Source organism: Egretta garzetta, unplaced genomic scaffold (genome assembly GCF_000687185.1).
Source record: "Egretta garzetta isolate BGI_Z169 unplaced genomic scaffold, ASM68718v1 scaffold59, whole genome shotgun sequence".
NCBI lineage: Eukaryota > Metazoa > Chordata > Aves > Pelecaniformes > Ardeidae > Egretta > Egretta garzetta.
The window spans coordinates 1420700-1440894 of NW_009267230.1; the positions used below are offsets into that span (position 1 = coordinate 1420700).

The 20195-nt window shown below is 42.2% G+C and overlaps 1 protein-coding gene across 3 annotated transcripts in view; it reads left to right on the top strand.

The window, feature by feature from the left end:
• UNC13B (unc-13 homolog B) overlaps window positions 1-20195 on the top strand; it is a 194986-nt gene that overhangs the window by 50158 nt on the left and 124633 nt on the right. For all 3 annotated transcript variants that reach the window (XM_035902676.1, XM_035902675.1, XM_009647276.2), the window contains exons 9-10: window positions 6264-6590; window positions 8454-8544. In XM_035902676.1, the coding sequence (XP_035758569.1) occupies window positions 6264-6590; window positions 8454-8544 (418 nt within the window). The remainder of the gene's footprint in view (window positions 1-6263; window positions 6591-8453; window positions 8545-20195) is intronic.

Genomic DNA, 20195 nt, shown 5'->3' on the forward strand with positions numbered 1-20195 from the left:
CTGATCCCACTGGACAGTATGTCTACGTGTGCGCTCCCGAAACATATCCCTACCCGGACTGCTGGGATTATAATTTTCAGATGGATTCCATTCCAAGAGCTGTGCTAGAAGACAACACAATTGCTGTTTGTGGTTTTAAAGTCCCTCTTGGCAGTGAAGATGAACTGTTTTGGTTTGCTGAAGAAGAGTCTTTAGATGATTATACAACAAATAAGCCTCTGGATTTGTCAGTAGCTTTGCAGAGGAGCGATCAGCTAATGAACATGAATTTGGAGACCTTTTCACAAATGTTTGAAGAGTCTATTTATTATCAGAGAGAGCAGCCGATAGACTTTTCAGGTTATAAACTGCAAAAACTCAAAGTGGATTTTAGGCCTGAAAAGGAATTCCTGAATTATTCAGAGGAGTCTCCGGTAACCCTTGATCTCAGAACACATACCAGAACGGCTTTTGATAAATCACTGAGTAAGGAAGGCCACACCAAGGAAGTGGATAAGGCTGTCCCCGTGACAGCTACTGGGAGTGGGTCATCAGGATTCTTTGGTTTCCATCTGTTTCAGTCTGCTCCTAAAGCTGAAGAAACCGTGGCATCTACTGAAAGAGTAACAGAAGCAAAAAAGAGTGAGGAAGATAAGAAAACACCAGTGAACAAAGTTAGCTCTTTATTTTCTGCTTTGGGTGGACTGATTGGAAAGTCTTCAGGTCCTGATTCCGAGACATCAGAATATTCTGCCTTGAAGAGAACAGACACAGATTTAAAATCGTCTGAAAATAAAACTGATGTTTTATCACTTGCACCAAATAGAAAGTCAGATCAGGCACAAGCCGGGCAAAAATTTCCTGTTACATCAGAACCGAGAAGAAATACTTCATCAGAACTTAATTTGGAGGTTGCCAGAAGTGAAAAGCCAGAATTAAATCAGAAGGAAAACATCTATATTAAAAATAAAGGATTAACAAAATCTCCTTCTCAGCTGAGCCAAACTGCTCCAGATGGCAGGCTCGTGCGAGAAGAGAGGCCTGTTAAAGCAACACCAGCTTCCAGGCATCTTGATGGGCATGCAAGTGCTAATGAACCCAGTCAGCCACAGCCGAATCAGAGCCATTCAGCCACTGAGCCTGAGGAGACATTATTTAAAAGCGCTCTGAAATTGTTCAGTCTTGGAGAAGATTCTCCTGCAAGCTCAACTGCTAACAAAACCCAAGCTTCTGGATTTTTTGACTTCTTTAAAACACAAGTAAGCAAAGCCCCACAGCCATCACCAGATTTGGAAAAACATCGAAGTGATAAACCAGAAAAGGTAATACAGCCAGAACAGAAGGAAACCTCCAGCATCTCATCATTATTTGGATCCCTTGGAGATCTCTTCAAAGTGGAGGCTGTGTCTTCTCAGCCAACCCCAAGTACTACGACTCTGCCAAAAGCCAGTAGCAGAACTGTGGCTGAGTCAAGACAACAAACTAAGAAGTCTGGAGGTCTTCAGAGTGCCAGTATGGCAAGTCTGTCCTCCACCCCTAAGGAGGGGACGAGAACAGAAGGCATGGACAGGCAGGTCTCCCCTAGCCCTGCGGTGCAGATGGAACAACAAAGCAGAAAAGCTGAGGAGGAGTCTCCTGAGAGTAAAAAAGTGCCTCCTGGAAATGCTTCACAGAAGCCAATGGGCGTAGGTCCCAAAGTAAGCCAGTTGAGTCAGTCAGCTGTGCAGCAAAGCAGCGTACCCTCCGTTAAACCAAAGCAACAAGGAGGAAATCTTTTAGGAGGCCCAGCTAATCAGGCAAAACCAAAGCCAGCTCAGGCACCTAAAGAGTCAGGTTTCAGTTTGCCATTCAGCTTTTCTGATATCACTGCTTCAAAATCACAGCCAGCACAGCCAGCCAGTAGGAGCATATTCTCCTTCTTCACTGGATCGGACGAACCAAAGCCTTCAGCACCTGCTACAGCTCCTGCTAGTGGGAAGCAGCAAGAAACAGAGGGGCTGTTTCACCTGCCCTCCTTCTTCTCCAGTGGTGCAGCTGCTGAGAAGAGCATACCTCAAAGAAGCACCAGCTTTAGCTTCTTCAATTTGACATCCTTTTTGGATGAAAAGCCACAAACTGCTCCAGGACAGGAGAATAATGCAAAACCAACTAAACCAGTGAACTCTAAGCCATATGTGAAGCAAAATATTTCCACTGACTCTGGTGTCAAAATTAGCAGTTCTGCCAGGCAACAAGCTGCAGACAGTAAAAAAGAAGTGGATGATATTATCGCAGCAGTGACTGGCAAACAAATGTCTAATAACCTCATAATCCCAGAAAATAAATCAGAAATGCTGGCAGTGGAAAATGTAGAAAGTGTTGCGGGGGTAGCTGAAGAGAGTGACTTAAAGAAGCTTCCACAGCCCGATGACACTGCAGTAACCGATTCAGCTGCTTCTGGTCCTTGCCTTCAGACTCACAGTGTGCAGGAGGGTTCTCAGGTCCAACAGACTATTTCCTTAGGGGCAGAAGAAGAGGCTTTGGGTAGCACTGGGAAAACAGACAGTGTTGCATTTCCCATTGATAAAGAAGAGCCTTATTCTTCAAAAGAACAAGCTTCCGAAAACAAAGACTACAGTGTGGCCTTAGATGATAAAATGAATGCCCAGTGTCTAAATGACTTAAATATTACAAGTGGCATAAAAAATGAAGCAGTCCCTGAGGAAGTATGTGTACAGCATGAGTTGCCAGAAGATAAATTACCCAAACAGACTCTGGGTGACGGGTTACAACAGGCACAAGAGCTACACTCTCCTTCTGAAATGCCAGAGGCATCTAAATTGCAAAACAAACCTAAGGAATCTGAGAGTGATAAATCGGTGCTGGATTCTTCAGTTGAAATGTTTTCAAGTTTCATGACAAAAATGAAACCGCCTAAAACATTATCTGGTTTCTTTTCCCAACCTCAAGCTACTGCACCTCCTACTGCACAGAAGAAAAGCTCCTCTTTCTTTGGTTTCTCATCCCTCCCAAGTGGCCCAGCACCAGCTTTCACAAATGATCTCTTTGGCATCTTCAAAGGTCCAAAAGAATCTCCGAAAGAGATGCCTCCAAAATCCACCCCTAAACCTCAGAGCAGTAGTGTGAAAGATGCTACTGGGTCTGTTCCAGCAAAAGACTCCAGGGAGACAGAAAATACAGCTGCAGCCAGAGAGTCTAAAAGAGATGTCACGAGCTCTCTGAAGGAGGATATGTTACCTGTTTCAGCAGAAGAGAACTCCACAAAAGAGCCTCCTATGAAAACAGAAACCAAGGAAAATAGGAACTCAGAAACCTGTAAAGAGGAACCTTTCAGGGTCACTCCAGAAACAGCAGTATCTAGTGAAAATCAAGCCCTCAAAGTCCTGCAATTGGATCGTGATGCACAACCCTCTGAGGTGGTAGATACTAAGCCATGCCAGTCTGATTTCAGTAATGCATTTGATACAGTGCAGGCTGAAGGCACCGACCAGACTGATGTAAGTACCTGCCAACTAGATGTTGGGTCTTCACATATAACAGAGGAGCAGGCTGCTTCTTCAGACAAGGCATCCATTGACAACCTTCAGACTGGCTCTTCTGATGGGCTTGAACTGGAAACGGAAGTCCCAGCTGATGAAGCAGACACAAACCTCTCCCAATTGGAAGAGAGTGCTACACTTGAATCAGAGCCTGCTGTTCCAGGGGATCAGGCCAGTGCTGGAATTGATCAGCAGGACATGATCGATAGTAATGGTAGAGAACCCACAGCTCCAGCTGATGAGCCCAGTGTTCATCTGCTCCAGCTGAATGAAGAGAAGACAAGTGAGGGAGAACAGCAAACTGCTGCACAGGAGAAACATTTAGCAGTTGATGAGGTACCTGCAGAAGGGATTGCTTCCAAATGTGACTTGAAGAAACCGGCTAAACCTAGTAACATTCCTCCAGATGCAAACAGTAGTAAAATGGTCTTTGAAATACCAAACATTCCCAGTTTGCCAAAATTCAGCTTTATGTCATCTGCTGATAGTGGAAAGCCATTTGGGTCATTCTTCTCTCAGCAGCCACCTTCTGTTAATAAAGTGGGAGCAGATCAGGGCCTCATGTCCAGCTTTAAGAAACTTTCTTCAACTCTGTTTGAAGGAGGTAGTGAAGAAAAGGTGAGTAAGCCAGAGAGCGCCCAAGGAGCAGTATTTGGGAAAAAACTAGATTTCTCCTTTCCCTGGCAAAAAGACAACAGGGAGACCTCTGCCAAAAGGGAACCACATGTACCACCACAGGCTTTGTCAAAACCAGATGACAAGGTGTTAGGAACAGTCAGTTCAGATGAAAACTCAAAATCTGCAGTCTCAGATCAACTGACTGATGCAAATATAGAAGTAAACTTGTCTTCAAAGCAGCCTGACACAGTAGACAATGAACTTTCTGAAGAACCATCTGGTGCAAGTGCTGCTGCTGATACATCCAGCAGAGGGCTGGGAGAGAAGTTTGATAAAGAGTCAGAAGATCAGCAGAACTTGATTTCAGGTGAACTGCAGAAAGAAGATTGGGCGGAAGAGCATGTACCAGATGAACCTGAACTGAAAGAAACTGAGCTTGGTTCTGCTCCTAATGGAGCAATGCTTCATCCTAGCACACAGGCTGCAGATCTGAATAGTGTGGAACAACTGAATGCGAAAAGGCTAGTTACCAATGAGGCATAATAAATGGCTCCAAGTTTTTGCCCATTTATAATGCAGTACTGCAGCAGTAGATATTGGCCTCCGTGTCTGATGTTTGTAGCTCAGTCCCACCCCCTGTTTGTTTTCAAGTGTTTGTAGTATTGCTGATAGCTGTCACAGAGGATGTGACAAAGCGCAGTCACTGGTTGTGTACAAGCCCTTAGACTATTTTCTCACCTTTTACCACTCTCTTCTGTTTCTGTGAGTGTAATTGGATTTCCCATGTTCTTATACTGTCTCCCACTGAATGATACGCTTATAGTGCTTATTTCATTAGCCTTTCAGAAGTTTCATTCTTTGTCCATTAATTCTGCTGCATACAATGCACTTTGATTTCTTGTTTAGTGATAATTATGTTGTAGTTGCTAGAAAAAAATAACGGTAGAACATATTGGAAGGAATGAGTATTTTGGTTTCAAAATGCAAAGTAAAGGCTTTTAATTTTAGAAAGAAATTTAACTCACTGCCAATTTATTATAGAACTAATTAGGTTCATTTCACATTATTGAAAATTTTAAAACTTTTTCAGCTGTATCAGTGAAAGTATTCTAATGCTTGCTCTTCCTAAAATCTGTGCAAAGGTTATTTCGTGCAGTTAGGAAAGCTGCTAAAGGAAGGTATCAGTATTTCATGAATCTGTGTTCAGTCCTGTATATGTGTTAAGTTACAATTGCCCTCAAAAATCAAAACAGAGACTTGCTAAACTTGCATCTCTGCCCAATGTAAGTGAAACTTGAGCCTCTGATCATACAGTTGCAACACTACACTCCCAGAACTTCCCATCTGGCTTCAAATTCTCCTACTTGTGCAAGTGTGAGAAACATTAGTGCTGCTTAATTCTTGGCTGCAGATTTCCTGACTGCATGAGAAATTTCCATCTGCTGCATTTTGTGTGAGGGTTCTAGGAATTCAGTCCTGGAAGTGGTGTCTTGAATCACAGGAACACACCCCAGTGGCGTTGTTTTTTTTATATGAATTAAATTATTGAAAAAACTAAATGAGACATGTGGCTTCCCTTTGAGCAATTGCTCTACTTTGGTAAAAGGTTTTAAGTTGATAGTCTTGACAACCTTAATGCTGACTGCAATGTATTTTATCATAAATTTATGATATATATAAAAATAAAGTTAACTTTACATTAACTGTACTTCTTAACAATAGTCAGCCTGAATAGTCATGGTAAAGACCTTAGCTGCAGTGAAACTGCAGAAATCAGAAACACTTCCACTCTGAATCGCTATGTTTCCATTCTTACTCCTGTCTGGTTATTAGAATACTTTCACTGTCAATTTCTAGCTGATGTAAGGTGAGGAAGTCATCAGCTGGGGCAAGGAAGACCTTTGGCATATATGGTCCATATACTGGTAGGAAGCATTTCTACTGCCTACCCAAGTTTTGAGGTTCAGAAGTCTCAATCTAGTTCAGGGAGCATAATAGTCAAATATGACTTTGCAACATATCTTTTCAGTAATATTTAGTGTCCCACCCAGTCTGTTAGATGTGCAGATTGCTTTGCATTTCTCTAAGCCACTGTTTTTTCTGATGGACTTTCTTATTCTCTCATAGTCCTGCTGGCAGTAGTAGATACGGCTCCTCTTGTAACGTCAGCCAGGGAAGCTCTCACCTAAGTGAGCTGGACCATTCCCATGAAAGTGCCCATGGCTCTGAGCAAGAAGATGATCACCAGGAAAGAGAGTCGAATCATTCCTACCACAGTTCGGGCAGCTACCAGAAGGATGGTCAGGCATGGCTCAGGGAGCAAGAGGAGCCTCACGGCAAAGGAGAGGAGGAGAAGGTCTGTGAGACAGAGGAGAAACCTGCAGACCATTCTGCAGCTAAGTTACCTCTGGAACTTGAGAAGCCCAAGGATGTTGATGCAGGAGCCCAAGTGAGGTAGGTGAAACTACTAACGAGTTATTTTCAACTAATGTAAAGATGATTCCTCTCTTTGATATTTCCTGGGGCAAATTGTCTACATTGCTCTTGCAACCTTCTCTAACAACTAACTTGATGTTGCTGATCTGTGAAACATCTTTATGTGCAGGACTGGTTATTTATGAGACATTGGCTAAGCTTAAACTGTGTATGTAAAGAAGAGTGCCTGCTAGTGCCTTGAAGCTCATTTGCTGTATTTTCTGTTTCTGGATTGATGAATGTAGTCTGGCCCAAAGATAGCTGCTTCTATTGCTCATGTGTGATCAAGCTTACGTGTGAGCAGTGAAGAACTACATGTAGTCATGGTCAGAGCTACACTAGTTCCTTTCTTGTTTAGTGTTATGTAGTTGTAGGTTGTAGAATTACAATATGAATAGATACGTTGTTCTGACTCACTGTGGCAGCTTTTCTTGTCCTTGCACTTGGGCTTTCCAAGCTGTTAGCTGTATTGAAAACAGTCTTCAAAGTATTTCATGTAAGTTTGGGGGAGTAATGTGCTGGGTTTTGTAGAGTTTTTACAGGAGTTTAAAATTTCACTACTTAGCTTTGGGAATGAATTTTTTTCCTTGAGGTAATCAACTCATTGCAGCCCCTGGTGTGCTTATGGTTATATTTTCATAAGTATGAGGGATTGCTTTCATCTGGTTCACTTGGATCCATGGAAGGATGTCTGCCTGTCTGTAACCTTTGGAGGGTACAGCTGGTGTCACTGTGCTTATATGAGAGAATTAACCATAGCAGTTCATGTGTAGGCAACCCTTACACTAAAGATGTAAAAAAGGAAAACAAGACTAGAAAAAGTGTTAAACTGTTTTTAAACTCTGACTCACTTTCCTCTTCTCCTTGCAGAGCAGCAGGAGTCTTGTCCCAGAATGGCTGGCCTATATTTGTTCACAGGGAAGGTTATTCACATAGTCTATTTCAGGCTAATTTAGGCATCTAACTTGGATACTCCTGCATCACTGGCTCCCTTTCTCTCCATTCTCTGGCAATGGTTTCCTGTCTCCATGGAGTATGCATGGAACTCAGCTCTGAATGTTGATCCTCAGAGTTGCACCGGAGCTACATGTGTAGCATGGGTGCGTGTTGCTCTCAGCTGTATTTTCCTAATACTGTAAGTATTAGGGGTGCTTTGCAGACAGGGAACAATGTTTGTTTCAGTGATTTACACCTCAGCAGCATACTAAAGAAGGAATGCAACCAAAGTCCCAGTATATCATGAGGTTAGGTAGTGTAAAATGTGCTGTGGGGCACTGAGATGGAGCCTTCCTGCCAGATGCACATGCCCTCTTGAAAAGCTGTAGGAAGGGGTGAAGCTGTAGAAAGGTGCAATGAATGGGGAAAAACACAGCTAAGCCCTGTGGCCAGTGTTTCCACTGAAGAAGGTCTGTAAATTTGTAGCAGTGGCAGTGAGTAGGAAAAGGCAGTGGTTAAAAGGGTCCATCAGCAGGCATGGGGATGGAAAATCTTCCATCTGCCTCTTTATGCACACAGTTGTGATACCAATGTGTTGAACTGGCTTTATCAGGTGTCTTGGATTGTTTTCCTGATGTTCTGACCAACATCATCTTAGTCCTGGGGCTGGATTGTATCCTTGCTTATATCTTTCAGCTCATCAGTTTCCAAGATGGTTCCTGTGTATGAGGAAACCTCTTCTTTAGCGTCTCACTTCCCAGAGCATGTGCAATGCTGTGTTGACCGGAGCCTGTTGGTTACTTCAGCTTCCAGAGCTGAGGCTGTGATTGCACTGTGTAATGTTGAATCTTTAATGCTCCAGATGAGTGTTTTTCATACAGTGATTTTCTATTTCTTGTCTTTAAGCTACCATGGTGACAATGAGCTACCACCATTTCCTCCATCAAGAGCCCATTGGATCAGAGCCATTAGCAAAGTTCGACTGCGGCTTCAAGAGGTAGGATGGAGTGTTGCTTCGCTCCTTCTCTGTGCTACCTGGATTTTAGATCTGTGGCTGAAGGTTTCCTTTCTTCTTCCTTGTAAGACACTTCTTACAGCTTTGATGTTTTGCAGACAAAAATTTAATCAAATGTATTGTATAGGACTGCAGCATGTTGTGGTGGTCCTACAGCTATCTAATTCTGCCAAACATTTTGAACATATTTGTGTGGAACTAGAGATGAATATCAGAAAAGATGCAGAAGCAGAGAAATTAGGTCTGAATTTGTAAACAGTGATAATAATGTCTGGGACTAAATGGTGTGTGTTAAACTGTTAGAAATGAAGACTTTTTCTCAAGGCAACTTGAGGATAGCTTGTTAGCTTAGTAGGAGTTATCTGTATTATTTGTCGTGTGAAAATGTTCCTTGGAAACTTTACATCAAATATTTTTATATATACTAATTGAAAGTGGGTGTATAATAAGTCTTGGTATTTCCATCTCATGAAAGAAAGATTTAAAAATAAATAATCTTGATTTGGGAAGTCAAAAGGAAAAGGTTGTGACATTTTCTTCAACAGTATAAACACTCTTGTTTTAGAAAACAACGATTAAGACCCAAAAAGTTGTTTTTTCAAAAAAAATTCTTATGCTTTCATCCATCTGTATGCCCACAGAAAGATAACATATGGTGTTCATATTCTATAGATGATAAACTATTGCCTACTACCCAAAGTGCAGAGTTAATATATTTCACTTGGAAATACTACTTTCTTCTATAGCTCTCTTGTTTTTTTTCATAAGAAATTATTTTACAGTATCTATCAGTAGCAGGGCTTTCCTTTCTCTTCTGGATTTGTTGCAAATTTTTAGGAAAACAATTTTTTTGGGGGGGTGGAGGGGTGGTCTGGGAGGCATCTGAAACACCATAGCAGAAATAGTTTTTCTCTTGGCTTATCTGGACTGCAGAATTCTTTCCCGTCTAACAATTACTGTGTTGCTTCACTTCTGAGCAGAAGGGATTCGGGTCAAAACTGCCAGTATGACATGGAAAGTGAAATTTAAGAACACTGTTAGCATCTAAGAAGAAAAGGAACTTCTGTTGTGGTTTTGCAGAGCATGCAAGCAAAACAGTTTAGTTCTGTGCCTTATGGAAGACAAGTGCACAAACGTACCAGGAGGGACAAGAGATTCAGTGATGCCTCTCCCTGGATCTCTTTTTTTTCTGAGAGAGTACAGGGTCCTTGAGGGGGTTCAGCATCAATCTGTGTTTCTGCTGAATTGGAAGGAAGACATGCTTTGAGATGACTGTTACGGAAGCACTGGTTTAATTATGATAGCAAAATGTCCTGATTTGCTTTGCCTTGGCCTGTTGACTCCCTTACTACAAAAAACATGAAGAGATGGAGCTTTCCAGCAGCATACTCCAGGGCTTAGCTGTCTTTACTCTCCAAGGGCTTTTTCTAACCTCTGCTGCAGATATCTCTTGTGCCATATAAATCCATTTCTCATGGTTAGGCCAAGGAGTGAAGGAGCAGAACTGATTCCCTTCCTCTCTGGAATAGTGAAGGGCTGCTGCAAAAAGAGGATGAAGCCCCACTTGCTCTTCTTATGTTCACTGAATGACACTTTTAGACTTTTCTTGTGAGGTTTTCTTTCAGGCACTCTTTAATCAGCCCGTCTTTTTTTTTTTTTTTTTTAAATTTCCTTTCTTTGTTTTTCCTGAAGTGCAGTGTCCAAAGTTGAATGTAGAAACCCAGCTGAGAGCCTGCCCACGTGTACTACAGAGCAAGGGAGACTTTGTTCCCCAGGCTGTGATCCTGATATCCCAAGATATCAGGTATCCTGCTGTGATGGTGCCTTTTTATTGCAGATGAACACTGATGCATAGTTAGCCTCTTAACCTTTACAGAGCTGAGGTTCCTTCTGAAGAAGTGCTTTGTCAGTTGTTCCCTAGCCTAATTTGTGTTGGAATACAGCTGAATATGGCTTTGCACTTGTTCTTACAGTATGTTTTTTTCACTTCTTAAGCACATTGCTGTCTGTCTTCCTGATCTGTTGTTATGCCTACAAATTCTTCAAGTTGTATGTGAAAAAGTTGTGTAGTACCCAAGCTTCCAGGCTGTGTGCTACCAGAGGTGCCTGGGGGACCCTGCTTGATACATTCTTTGAGTTTGTCTGCCCTGAGTATAATTTTTTCCAGTGTGTTTGCATCTATTTTAGCAGTTTCATCCAGACCTCAGGGTATAAAACTTCTACTGTTCTTCTCCTATCCCTAAGACTAATTTACCTTGTCATAGAATTTAAATGCATTTGACTCAGTTCTACTCTTGGTGAAAGTATGGTCGCTGTTATTTCTCTCTCTTTTTATGTTCTAGAAGATTGGCAAAGAATTTGATTATTTGTTCCAGTCTTCAACTCCCGGGGTGGGGAGGGGGGGGAAGTCAAATTAGTGCTTCCATAATTATTCAAGTCTTCCTCTTCCTATCTTTTAAGCATAAATGCTTGCTTTGCCCTTTTCAAATTTCAAGTGCATTGCCTGTTTTTCAAGTTCTTAGCACTTTGTGGTCATCAGTGTTGCAACCTAGTACCTGAGGATGAAGATTTATCAGGGCCAGCTGACTTAGAAATAACTGCTTTATCTGTTTGCTTTCAAATTTGTTTTCCTTTGCTGCAGCCTGTTTTTATAACTTGCTAAACTTCTTTCCCTTTTTTTTAAAAAAACAATATTAATTCTGTCAGCTGCCTGACTTCAGTTGTCTCTGTCAGTGAAGATCTGAAGAAATTAAGGCATCAAATATTCCAGCCTTCTTAATGCCACCTGATGATAGCTTTGTCTTCCTATGAGTAGCAGCCATGAGTTTTTTGTCATGTGTTCACTGCTAGGTGTTTAATTTTGTGCTTTGGCCTTTTGATTTCTTCCCTGTGCAAGCATGCTTGTCTTTAAAAACTTCGTCAAGAAGGTATCTGTAGTTTAAAGTTCAAGCCCTCTGAAGGGCTTGTGATTTTTTTGAACAGGTCTCATTGTACACCCTTTCCTTCCTCTTCACTGGGATGGCTTGAGATTTTTGCCTGTTAATGCTGTTTGTTAACTGTTAACAGCTTCCTGAATTCCTGGTCCTTTAAGCTTGTTTCTCATGAGCTCTAGCTACTGATTTTCTGAGTTTTTATTTGTTTGTGTTTTTGAATTCCATAGTGTTTGTCTAGCTTGTGTAATTCCTTTCCTAGTATTAGGTAATTCCTAGTATTAGGAAGACTGTCACAGTTTTCTCACATGCATTTACATCCTTATTTCTCTCTGCACTTTTGCTCAAATCTAGAAGAGCATCTATGCTAGTTGCTTTCTGTGCCTGGTGCATTGTCATCAGCTCATTCCTAGATCTTGTTTGAAAGTCAGTGATATGAATACAGACTATCGAGATATGTATCAGGATTTGAAAGGTCCCTGTGATGACAGTCCAACCAGGTGATTCTGCTGGTAGTTAGAAAAGGTCATGTCTTATTTCTGTGATCACCTTATTAACATCTTCCCATCTTCTGTCATTACCTAGAAGCTTTCAAGAGGACTATCCTCTTTTCTTCCAGCACTGCAGCAGCTGCTTATGCACTTAACGTTCAAAGCAATGCATCTAGCTCTTTTCCAAGTTCCCCTTCCTCAATGCGCAATATCATTTCATTAGTATGCGTGGAGCTCCAGCTTACTGTGCCGAACTACTGGATTCCTCTCACATAGACTACTGAAATGGTTCTTATGACTCTTAATTGTTAATGATCTGGCTGAAATTTGAAAGAAAGAAAAGAAAAGAAAAAAAAAGTCACCCAAGAAGTTTCCATATGTGATGTGATTATAAATCCCCTGAGCAATTCAGCCTCCTACCTGGGAAGAGATTAATATTCATGTGAATAATATACATGCATCCCACAGCACCATGAGTCAGAGAAATGTAGTATTTTAATTAAGACTTGACAGTTATAAAATGGCACAGAAATTTGTAACTTTGCATGTTGAAAAAGCTTTGTGGTAGCATGCACAGGTTTTTTTTTCTTCACTTCTGCTGTTTTCCTTGTTCTTTTTCTGTATTTGTGACGAGGAAGCTTAATTATGCCAGAATCAAACTAGGGTTTTCAGCCCTGAGAGGAATGACTCAATAATTCTCACCTTCACACTTAGAACTTTGTCTACAAAGAGGGATTAATTGATAGCTCGTCTGCTGCCGTCCCTCTGTGGGAGCTTCTTTTCCAGAAGAACAACAAACACACAGCTATTGCATCTTCAGCTTGCAGCGCTCCTTAACTGAAACAGCCTTCAGCTAGGGACAGGGCTGTGTGACTTCTAGAGTCACACAAATTTGAATCTGAGCTCTGTATAACACCAGAGGGTGTGGGGTCTGCAATTTTATCCACTTACATAGAATTTAGTCTCCTCTGTCAGGAGACTAAATATATCAATTCACTTGTTTTCATTTCAAAACTGTTGTCATCGGGGCAGTGTTTCCTCTTTATTTTTTCTTCTAGATGCCATTTTATACCAATTATTTTGATTTTAATCTTTGTCTTTCCCTGTTAAATGTCAGTAGTCTGTTCTTTTTGACTGCTATGTGACTAGATCACATACTGAGATGGCAGATGTAGTTCATGACATTGTTTTTCTGTAATATGATAAGCACTTGCAGCCAGGAGACTGGAACCCAGTCATATCCTCAGTCTTATTTTCTCATGCCCCATAGTTTCACAGTCAGCACTTCTGATCAAGCACCTGCAAATATTTGAAACCATCAGGGTCTCACTTTTAAAAGCCCTGGTCCAGGGAGGGTGTTGTATGGGTGATTTTGGGGTGTGAAGCCCTGTTTTTATTTTGAGAAAGAAAGCTGTTGGTGCAAACCACCACTATTCCCTTCTGATGTAGCTGTGGGGTGCCCTGAAGAGTTCTTCCTGGACTTCCCATGTTCCACTGTTAGTGAGGAGACCAGCAAGGCACTAACTGGTGACGGGTTTGTTTGATTGTAAGTTATCCAACTGACCCCACTCCCCAGATGTGAATCCAGGCCCTCTCATCAGCAACACCCGCCCAGGTGGCTAGTGGAGGCCATGCCTGCTCTGAGGCAGTCACCAAAAGATTAGGAACTGTCCCTGTCCACCTCTTATGAACTGTGCAGTCCATGCAGTAGTTTACTTTGGCCATTTTATTTCCCTTAAGCTTTGTTGCCTAGGTGTCTTCTTACGAGTCCCGTGAAGATGAGTAAGCTCTGCATTTTCAAAGCCTCCCACACAGTGGCAAAGCAGCAAACTGAAGCACTGTGACTCCAACAGAGAGTTACTAGAAACTTCTCTTCATGCAGAAAAACTACATCTCCAGTTAAATGTCTTCCTTCTTTTCTACCTTACGTTGTACTTGCGAAGGTTATCTTCAACCTCCACCCAAATACCAGTATGGCTGATCAAAGGTTCCAGGGATCGGGGTTGGTGGGGATCTGTAGAACACCTCATGTGCTTATGAAATTGCTGTTCCTACATCAGAGAGGAGAGCAGGTCTGTGTAGGTAAGGCACGATCCGGGGGTCACTGCCAGCTGCACTGCGGACTGTCTCTTGTCCGGTGGCTGTGCTCGCGATGGCAGTCAAATGCTTTCTACATACCTTATCTATTGCATATGCGGCTTTCAGATCCCTTAGGGGCTGGACAACAATAATTATTTAGAAGGCATTTAAATACAAAAGTAGTGGTGGTGTTCTTCTGTCTCCCTATGCCATAATTCTACTTGCCTGTGTTGCATCTGAGTTTGCAGGCTGGCAAGTCTGGTGGGACTCCCCAAAGCCCTTCATGCCTTTCCCAAGGCACCTTTTGGTGTGGGGTGATTCCCCGGTGCTTGAACAGCCTGTATCTGTTGTCTCTTCTGGTTGCCTCTCTGTGATGGAAGGTTTGGCTGACATGCTGTACTCAGAGGAGGAAAAGTTTCTTTCATCTCTGAGTATCTTAAATAAGATATCTTCATACTCACATCTGTTTGGAATATAATGCATGTTTATTTACCCTTACGGAAATTCTCTGGGACCTACTGTCATTTTTTAACCTGCTCTATATTAAATTTTATCTGTTATAATATAGCAAAGAGATAATTATTTGTGTGTACACACAAGAAAATAGTGTTGTGCCTTCATTAGCTGCTGTTGTGATTTTTGAGTAGCTTTTTGATAACCCTCTCTCTAGTGGGAAAAATCATCAGGCTTGCCCTTTTTAGAGTAGTTATGCTAAAATTAAGAGAAAAGCTCTCTTGCGGAGCAACATGCTGGTTAGAAATGCTTTTCATAATGACCACAGCAGCTAGGAGCCTGTTCAGCTGCTAACAGGATTTTCTGCAAGCTTCTCTGAGCATATCAGTGTACTGACACTCAACCTCTATTCACCTCTGCTAAAACACAGTTTTGGTGTTAATGGTCTGTATTCCCTGGCACACAGGACATCTGCCCCCTTCACTGGTGACAAAGTTCCTCCATACCTTCCTGTTGCTGGTTAGAAAAAACCCAAACTTGGGGAATTTTCTTAGCCATAACAGGAGTTTGCAGAGTGGATAGCTAACTTTCCTCTAATGCTATTTTAGTTTTTCATGGCAAGCCTCCTGTGTGCTTGCAAGACCAGGGGTAGCCTCCATGAGAACGCAAAGAATCCTGACGTTATTTCTCTTCCTCATCTACAGTAGTATTCAGGACTTTGCTTCTCTCATTTTGTATTGTAAACTCTACCCATCTATATGTCAGAATTCTTATGAAGCCTTTGAATGGGAATCCATGTGTAATTTACTCTTCTTCCAAGGTTTACTCCGTTGATTTCCTTAAAAATAAAGGGAAGGTGTTTGTTCAACATCTGGGATATGGTTTACAAACGTGGGATGTTCCGCAGTTAGGTTCATCTCTTGCTTTGTGCCAAGCACTGCACGTTGAGTTCAAGTAATACTGTTTGGCTGAACTGTATGCTTCTGTTCTCTGGCTTGTAAGGTCATAATGGCCGTACTGGGATGTGTGTGAATAGTCTTGTAAGGTCATAATGGCCATACTCTGCTGTTAGTTGGGGGTTTTTTTGTTGGTGGTTTTTTTTTTTTTTTAAACTTGAATCACTTAATGTGTGTGTTTGACTTCTGGAGTGAAGCTGGATGGAAAGTGGCTGATGCTTTTGCAAAGTGTGGGGTTTTTGGGGGGGTGAGGGTTAGACTTTCTGGTTTTGGCTTTTTGAGATTGACTGGCATATGGCAGATGGGAGACCCCTCTGCAGAAGAGCCAGCAGCTTAAGATAGATTGTATCTGGAATAAGGAGGGAATTGGACTGTAGGTGCTGGTCTAAACTGGGCAGTACTGGGATTTTAACCTAGGTTTCCCGCAGTTTAGAAAAGTGTACTGACTGCTGAAGTGTAACACTCTTCCAGGGCATGACTCCTCACTGGGCTCCCTCCCCTGTTTGGACATTACAGACCAGAGAAATACTCCCATTCAAAATCATCAGGGTCCTGTAAAACAGATTATAATTCTGACATGTTGGTGTTTCCTGAAGGAAAAGATGTCTCATTCACCTTCCTTCCTCTCCATGGGAATTGTACCTCTGCTGATCAGAGGGCAAGATATGGGTGGCAGCAGTGGACTGGCAATATGGATAGGTGACCTTACAGTTTGTACAGTTCCTAGGTTCCCAATTAGACTATGTACCCAGAATTGCTGCCTTTTTGTCTCTGGTGTCATTTCTCTTAGGCAATCTGGTCACAGAAATTTCTGTGTGTGATATCTCCAGAAGTGACTTGCGTGTTGCAAGCTGAAGGAACTATCAGTGTGCACATAGCACCTCTGAAGTGGGATGAACTACAGTAAGCTCTTTTCCCCTGCCTGGTGCTGCCCAGCTTGCACTCACATTTGTACCAAAACTTCTCCGGATACTTTGTTGAGCAAGTGCTTTTCTTTTCCCAGGACTGGCTGCAGTAGTTGTCTAGGACTTTCAGGAAAAATGGAACCCAGATCTGTTTGGAGAGTGGACCAAGTCCTCTAAATAGTATATACTATACTAAAGGCTGTAGAAGAATACTAAAAATGTTGGGAGCTGAGGCAACCATTGCCACCTTATGCAAAACTCCCCTCTTTGCACCTTGTTTTGGGGATGTAATGGCAGAAAGAATTACAGCAGCATGCTCTGTTGTTAGAGACTTGTATCTGATGCGGAGTGGGGCACAGAAACCTGTGCTGTCCTGCCCACCTTGACAAGGCACTCACACATGGTGCTCATCAGTAGAAATGGAGAGAGCTTCCTCTAGCATTGGAGTAAGTCAGTTCCTCCTGCTCAGAATAGGGGTGCAATGGGAGAGGTGGGTGGGGGGACTCCTACCTGCCACATACGCAGCCCTTAAAAATAGCACTGGCTGTTGGGAGAGCCAGACTTCACACTCTTATTTTTAAGGCTCTGTGTGGGAGGAGGGGATATTTCCCAGTGTGGTGTATTACTGAAGCAATCTGTACAAGAAATGCTGCACTGGAGAGATAGCAGTGGGCTTTGGCTTACAAAGCACAAGACTTGGGGAAAAGATGAGCTAACCAGCACTGGCTGAGAGCATCATAAATGGAAGTGCTAACTATTCGTGCAATGTTAGCAAATGCTTTGAATAACATTGTAACTTCATAGAAAAAGGCAGTAGGTCAGAAGAAAGGGCTTGGTACATAACAATTTTGTCTCTTAGTGTTGTTTTTCTTTCACTTGTTTCTTGTTTTCCAAGCTGCATGGTTACACAACTTGTTTAGATGTAGGGCAGGGTTGCCTTACATGCTTCTGAGCTAATTTTTAGAGTTGTGTAAGGATTGTTGTTACTGGAATCTTCTAGTACTGTGCATCTGGATTTAAGTAAGATGATTGCTTCCCCCCCTGCCCCCCATTGTAAAAGTGGCATTTGGAAGTCAAAATGCTGTTAATAATGCTTAATGTAATGCTTGAAGACAGCAGGAGACTCCAGTTCTGGCTGGTGCTACGTGGTATGTAAAACAGAGTAGCATTTTTATTTTCTGCACATTTTAATGTCAATGATTTATTGAATTCAAGCCACTTGAAGGTCTTGTGGTACAACAAATGAATGCTGTCCATTAGGAGGTAGTTCTTGCCAGGTGATGTGAGAACTTTATTTGCATCCAGACTCCTTTCCTGGCAACCAAACAGGATTTTTAAGCCATATCATGGCCACCAGCAAGTTGTCTACTGTCTGCTCATACTCGGAGTCTGAGCAATTTTGTGACATTGTGAAGGACTGATCAGATAAGCCTGGATCAAGCTGTGTGTTCATTTCCATTGCTATCATGGTTAATCACTGGCACTTTCAAAAAGGGCTTTTTTTGGTGGTTTTCCTTTGGTTTCATTTGAAACCTGTACCTAGTAAAGGTGGGATCGGTTCTGCCTTCTCCTTGGCTTTTGAATCTGTAAGGAAATGCCTGCAGCCTTTCCTGGCAGTCTGTGAGCTGGGTTTGTAACCTGTGTCCTCTGCTGAAAGGCGCTTGAGAACATGGAGGTATTGGGTATCTGTTCTGCAGGGAGAATTTCCTGAATGCGTTGACAGCTTCATCCTTTGTGTGCTATAAAACTAGAGATAATTTAGGCTGGGGTGAAATCCCAAATGTAGCTTGGGATTTTCATCTGTTGCTCAAGCATGCGGGTACCAGATGCTGGAATGGCTGTGGTAAGTCTGAGTGCTGATTTACTGGGGTGCCATAGGCAGCAAATCTCTTGCTGTACAGGGTAGCTTGTGCCTTCAGGCTTGCAGGATGATGTGGTACCAGGTGAGCAGCCGTGCTTCTCTCTGGCCCACGGGAGTGTCCTGTTAAAAACAGGAGGATCCTGTTTAAGCCAGTCATGCCTTGGATCAGTAAGAGAGAAGAAGGGGCTGTTCTGGGTAGCTATGGGCTCATTTAGTCTGCCCTCGCTGGAAAGTGTTACTGCCTGGCAAATGGGAAATCAGTAAAAACACTAATTGCATGCTGGTTTATACTCTCTGCTGCACTGTGGCAAACCACGTGGGCAGTAGGTCTCATCTGCCTGTATTTCTGTAGTGTTTCTAGTATGCCCTGTAGGAAACCAGAACACGGTTTGGAGAAGACGTGGGGGCTATTGCAAAAATCAGAGACTAGGTTGTGGGAGAGGGGACACTGGGGCAGTCCTGGGAGGGGAGGTGCTGAGGATGTGCGAGATGAGACCAAACAAGTATGGCTCAGCTGAGCAGACTGGAAGCTGAGAGCGGATGTTGCTGTAATGTACTAATAGAGCAGGGGAGTAAATATTGGCAAGTTTACAGCTATTTAAGCTAAAGGTTAATGTTAGTGCAAGAACAGAAGGGTATAAGCTGGTTATGAACAAACCCAGGCTAGAAATCAGAAAGCGATTTTTCTAATTGTTAGTGAACAGCTTCCAAATGGGTCTCTTTGCCCTTTCTGTTTCTAATTAATCTAAAAATGGGTCTGTTTATGAAAGCTATTATATGACAGTCGCTTGTGGGAGCAAAGAATGGGACTTCATCATCCAGGAAGCCTCTAAGTAGGCTGTGAGAAGTGTCCGTGGAACCACAGCCTCCGTAACTGTTTTTCGTAGCGTGGCCTCCCTGTGCTCACGCTGCCCACCTGCCTGCCTTTGCTGCTGAGCTGTGCCATGTTGCAGGACCCTGTGGGTTTTGGAGCACAACCAGAGGTGCGTAGGAGAGGTATTTGCTACTTAGATGCTGTTACTGAAGTAAAAATTGTAAGTTCATACTGCAGCTCCTCTCAGATGGTGGCTTCTCCATGCAGTTGCGCAGTAGGTATTAAGGATGCTAGACTGTGTGAGGAGTTTCTTGAAGAACAGTAGTTATTAGTGACTCATGCCTGGTAATGAACCTGTCATAGATGTAATTTTGTTTTCTGACAAATGTTCAAGTGGTAACAGTCTCTGAAAATATGGTGTAGTTTGTAAACAAGTTTGTTCTTAAATGAGATTTAAAAAATTCTCCGTGGGATTTCAGTTGCTTATTTAGACAGTAAATTGCAATTGAACCTATATTCATTAAAAGTTTTTAAAAGCTAACATTGGAAAATTATTTTCTAGGAGAGCTTGAAAAGCAACAGAGAATATGAAGACAAAATCGGTGATGTGTACTAAAAAGGAGATAATAGAGCTATCCAGCTAGAAGGGAATTAGATTTAGCCTTGAACTGATTTATCTATTGAGCCTCACTTTGTCCAATACTTCAAGTTGTTACATACAAGAATATATGAAATACAAATTGAGATTGCTTTATGTAAAAGATCAGTTTATTTTAACTGTGTTTCCATCTGTTTTTTATTTTTGTTAATGAGTCAATATTCACCTTGTATTTTAAGATAACAACATACACTTTTATGAGAAACAGTGTGCTAAATTTTCTTGCAATTTATTTAAATTTTTCTATTTTTATTCAGTGCATGTTAGTGCAGCAGATTGAAATGCATGGAAGTGTTTTTGTGGTATCTTGTATAATGGGTACTTAACAGAACCATGGAATAGTTGGGTTGGAAGGGACCTTTAGAGGTGATCTGGTCCAATCCCCCTGCAACGAGCAGGGACATGTTCAAGTGGATCGGGTTGCTCAGAGTCCTGTCCAACCTGGCCTTGAACATTTCTAGGGATGGGGCATCTACCCCTGCTCTG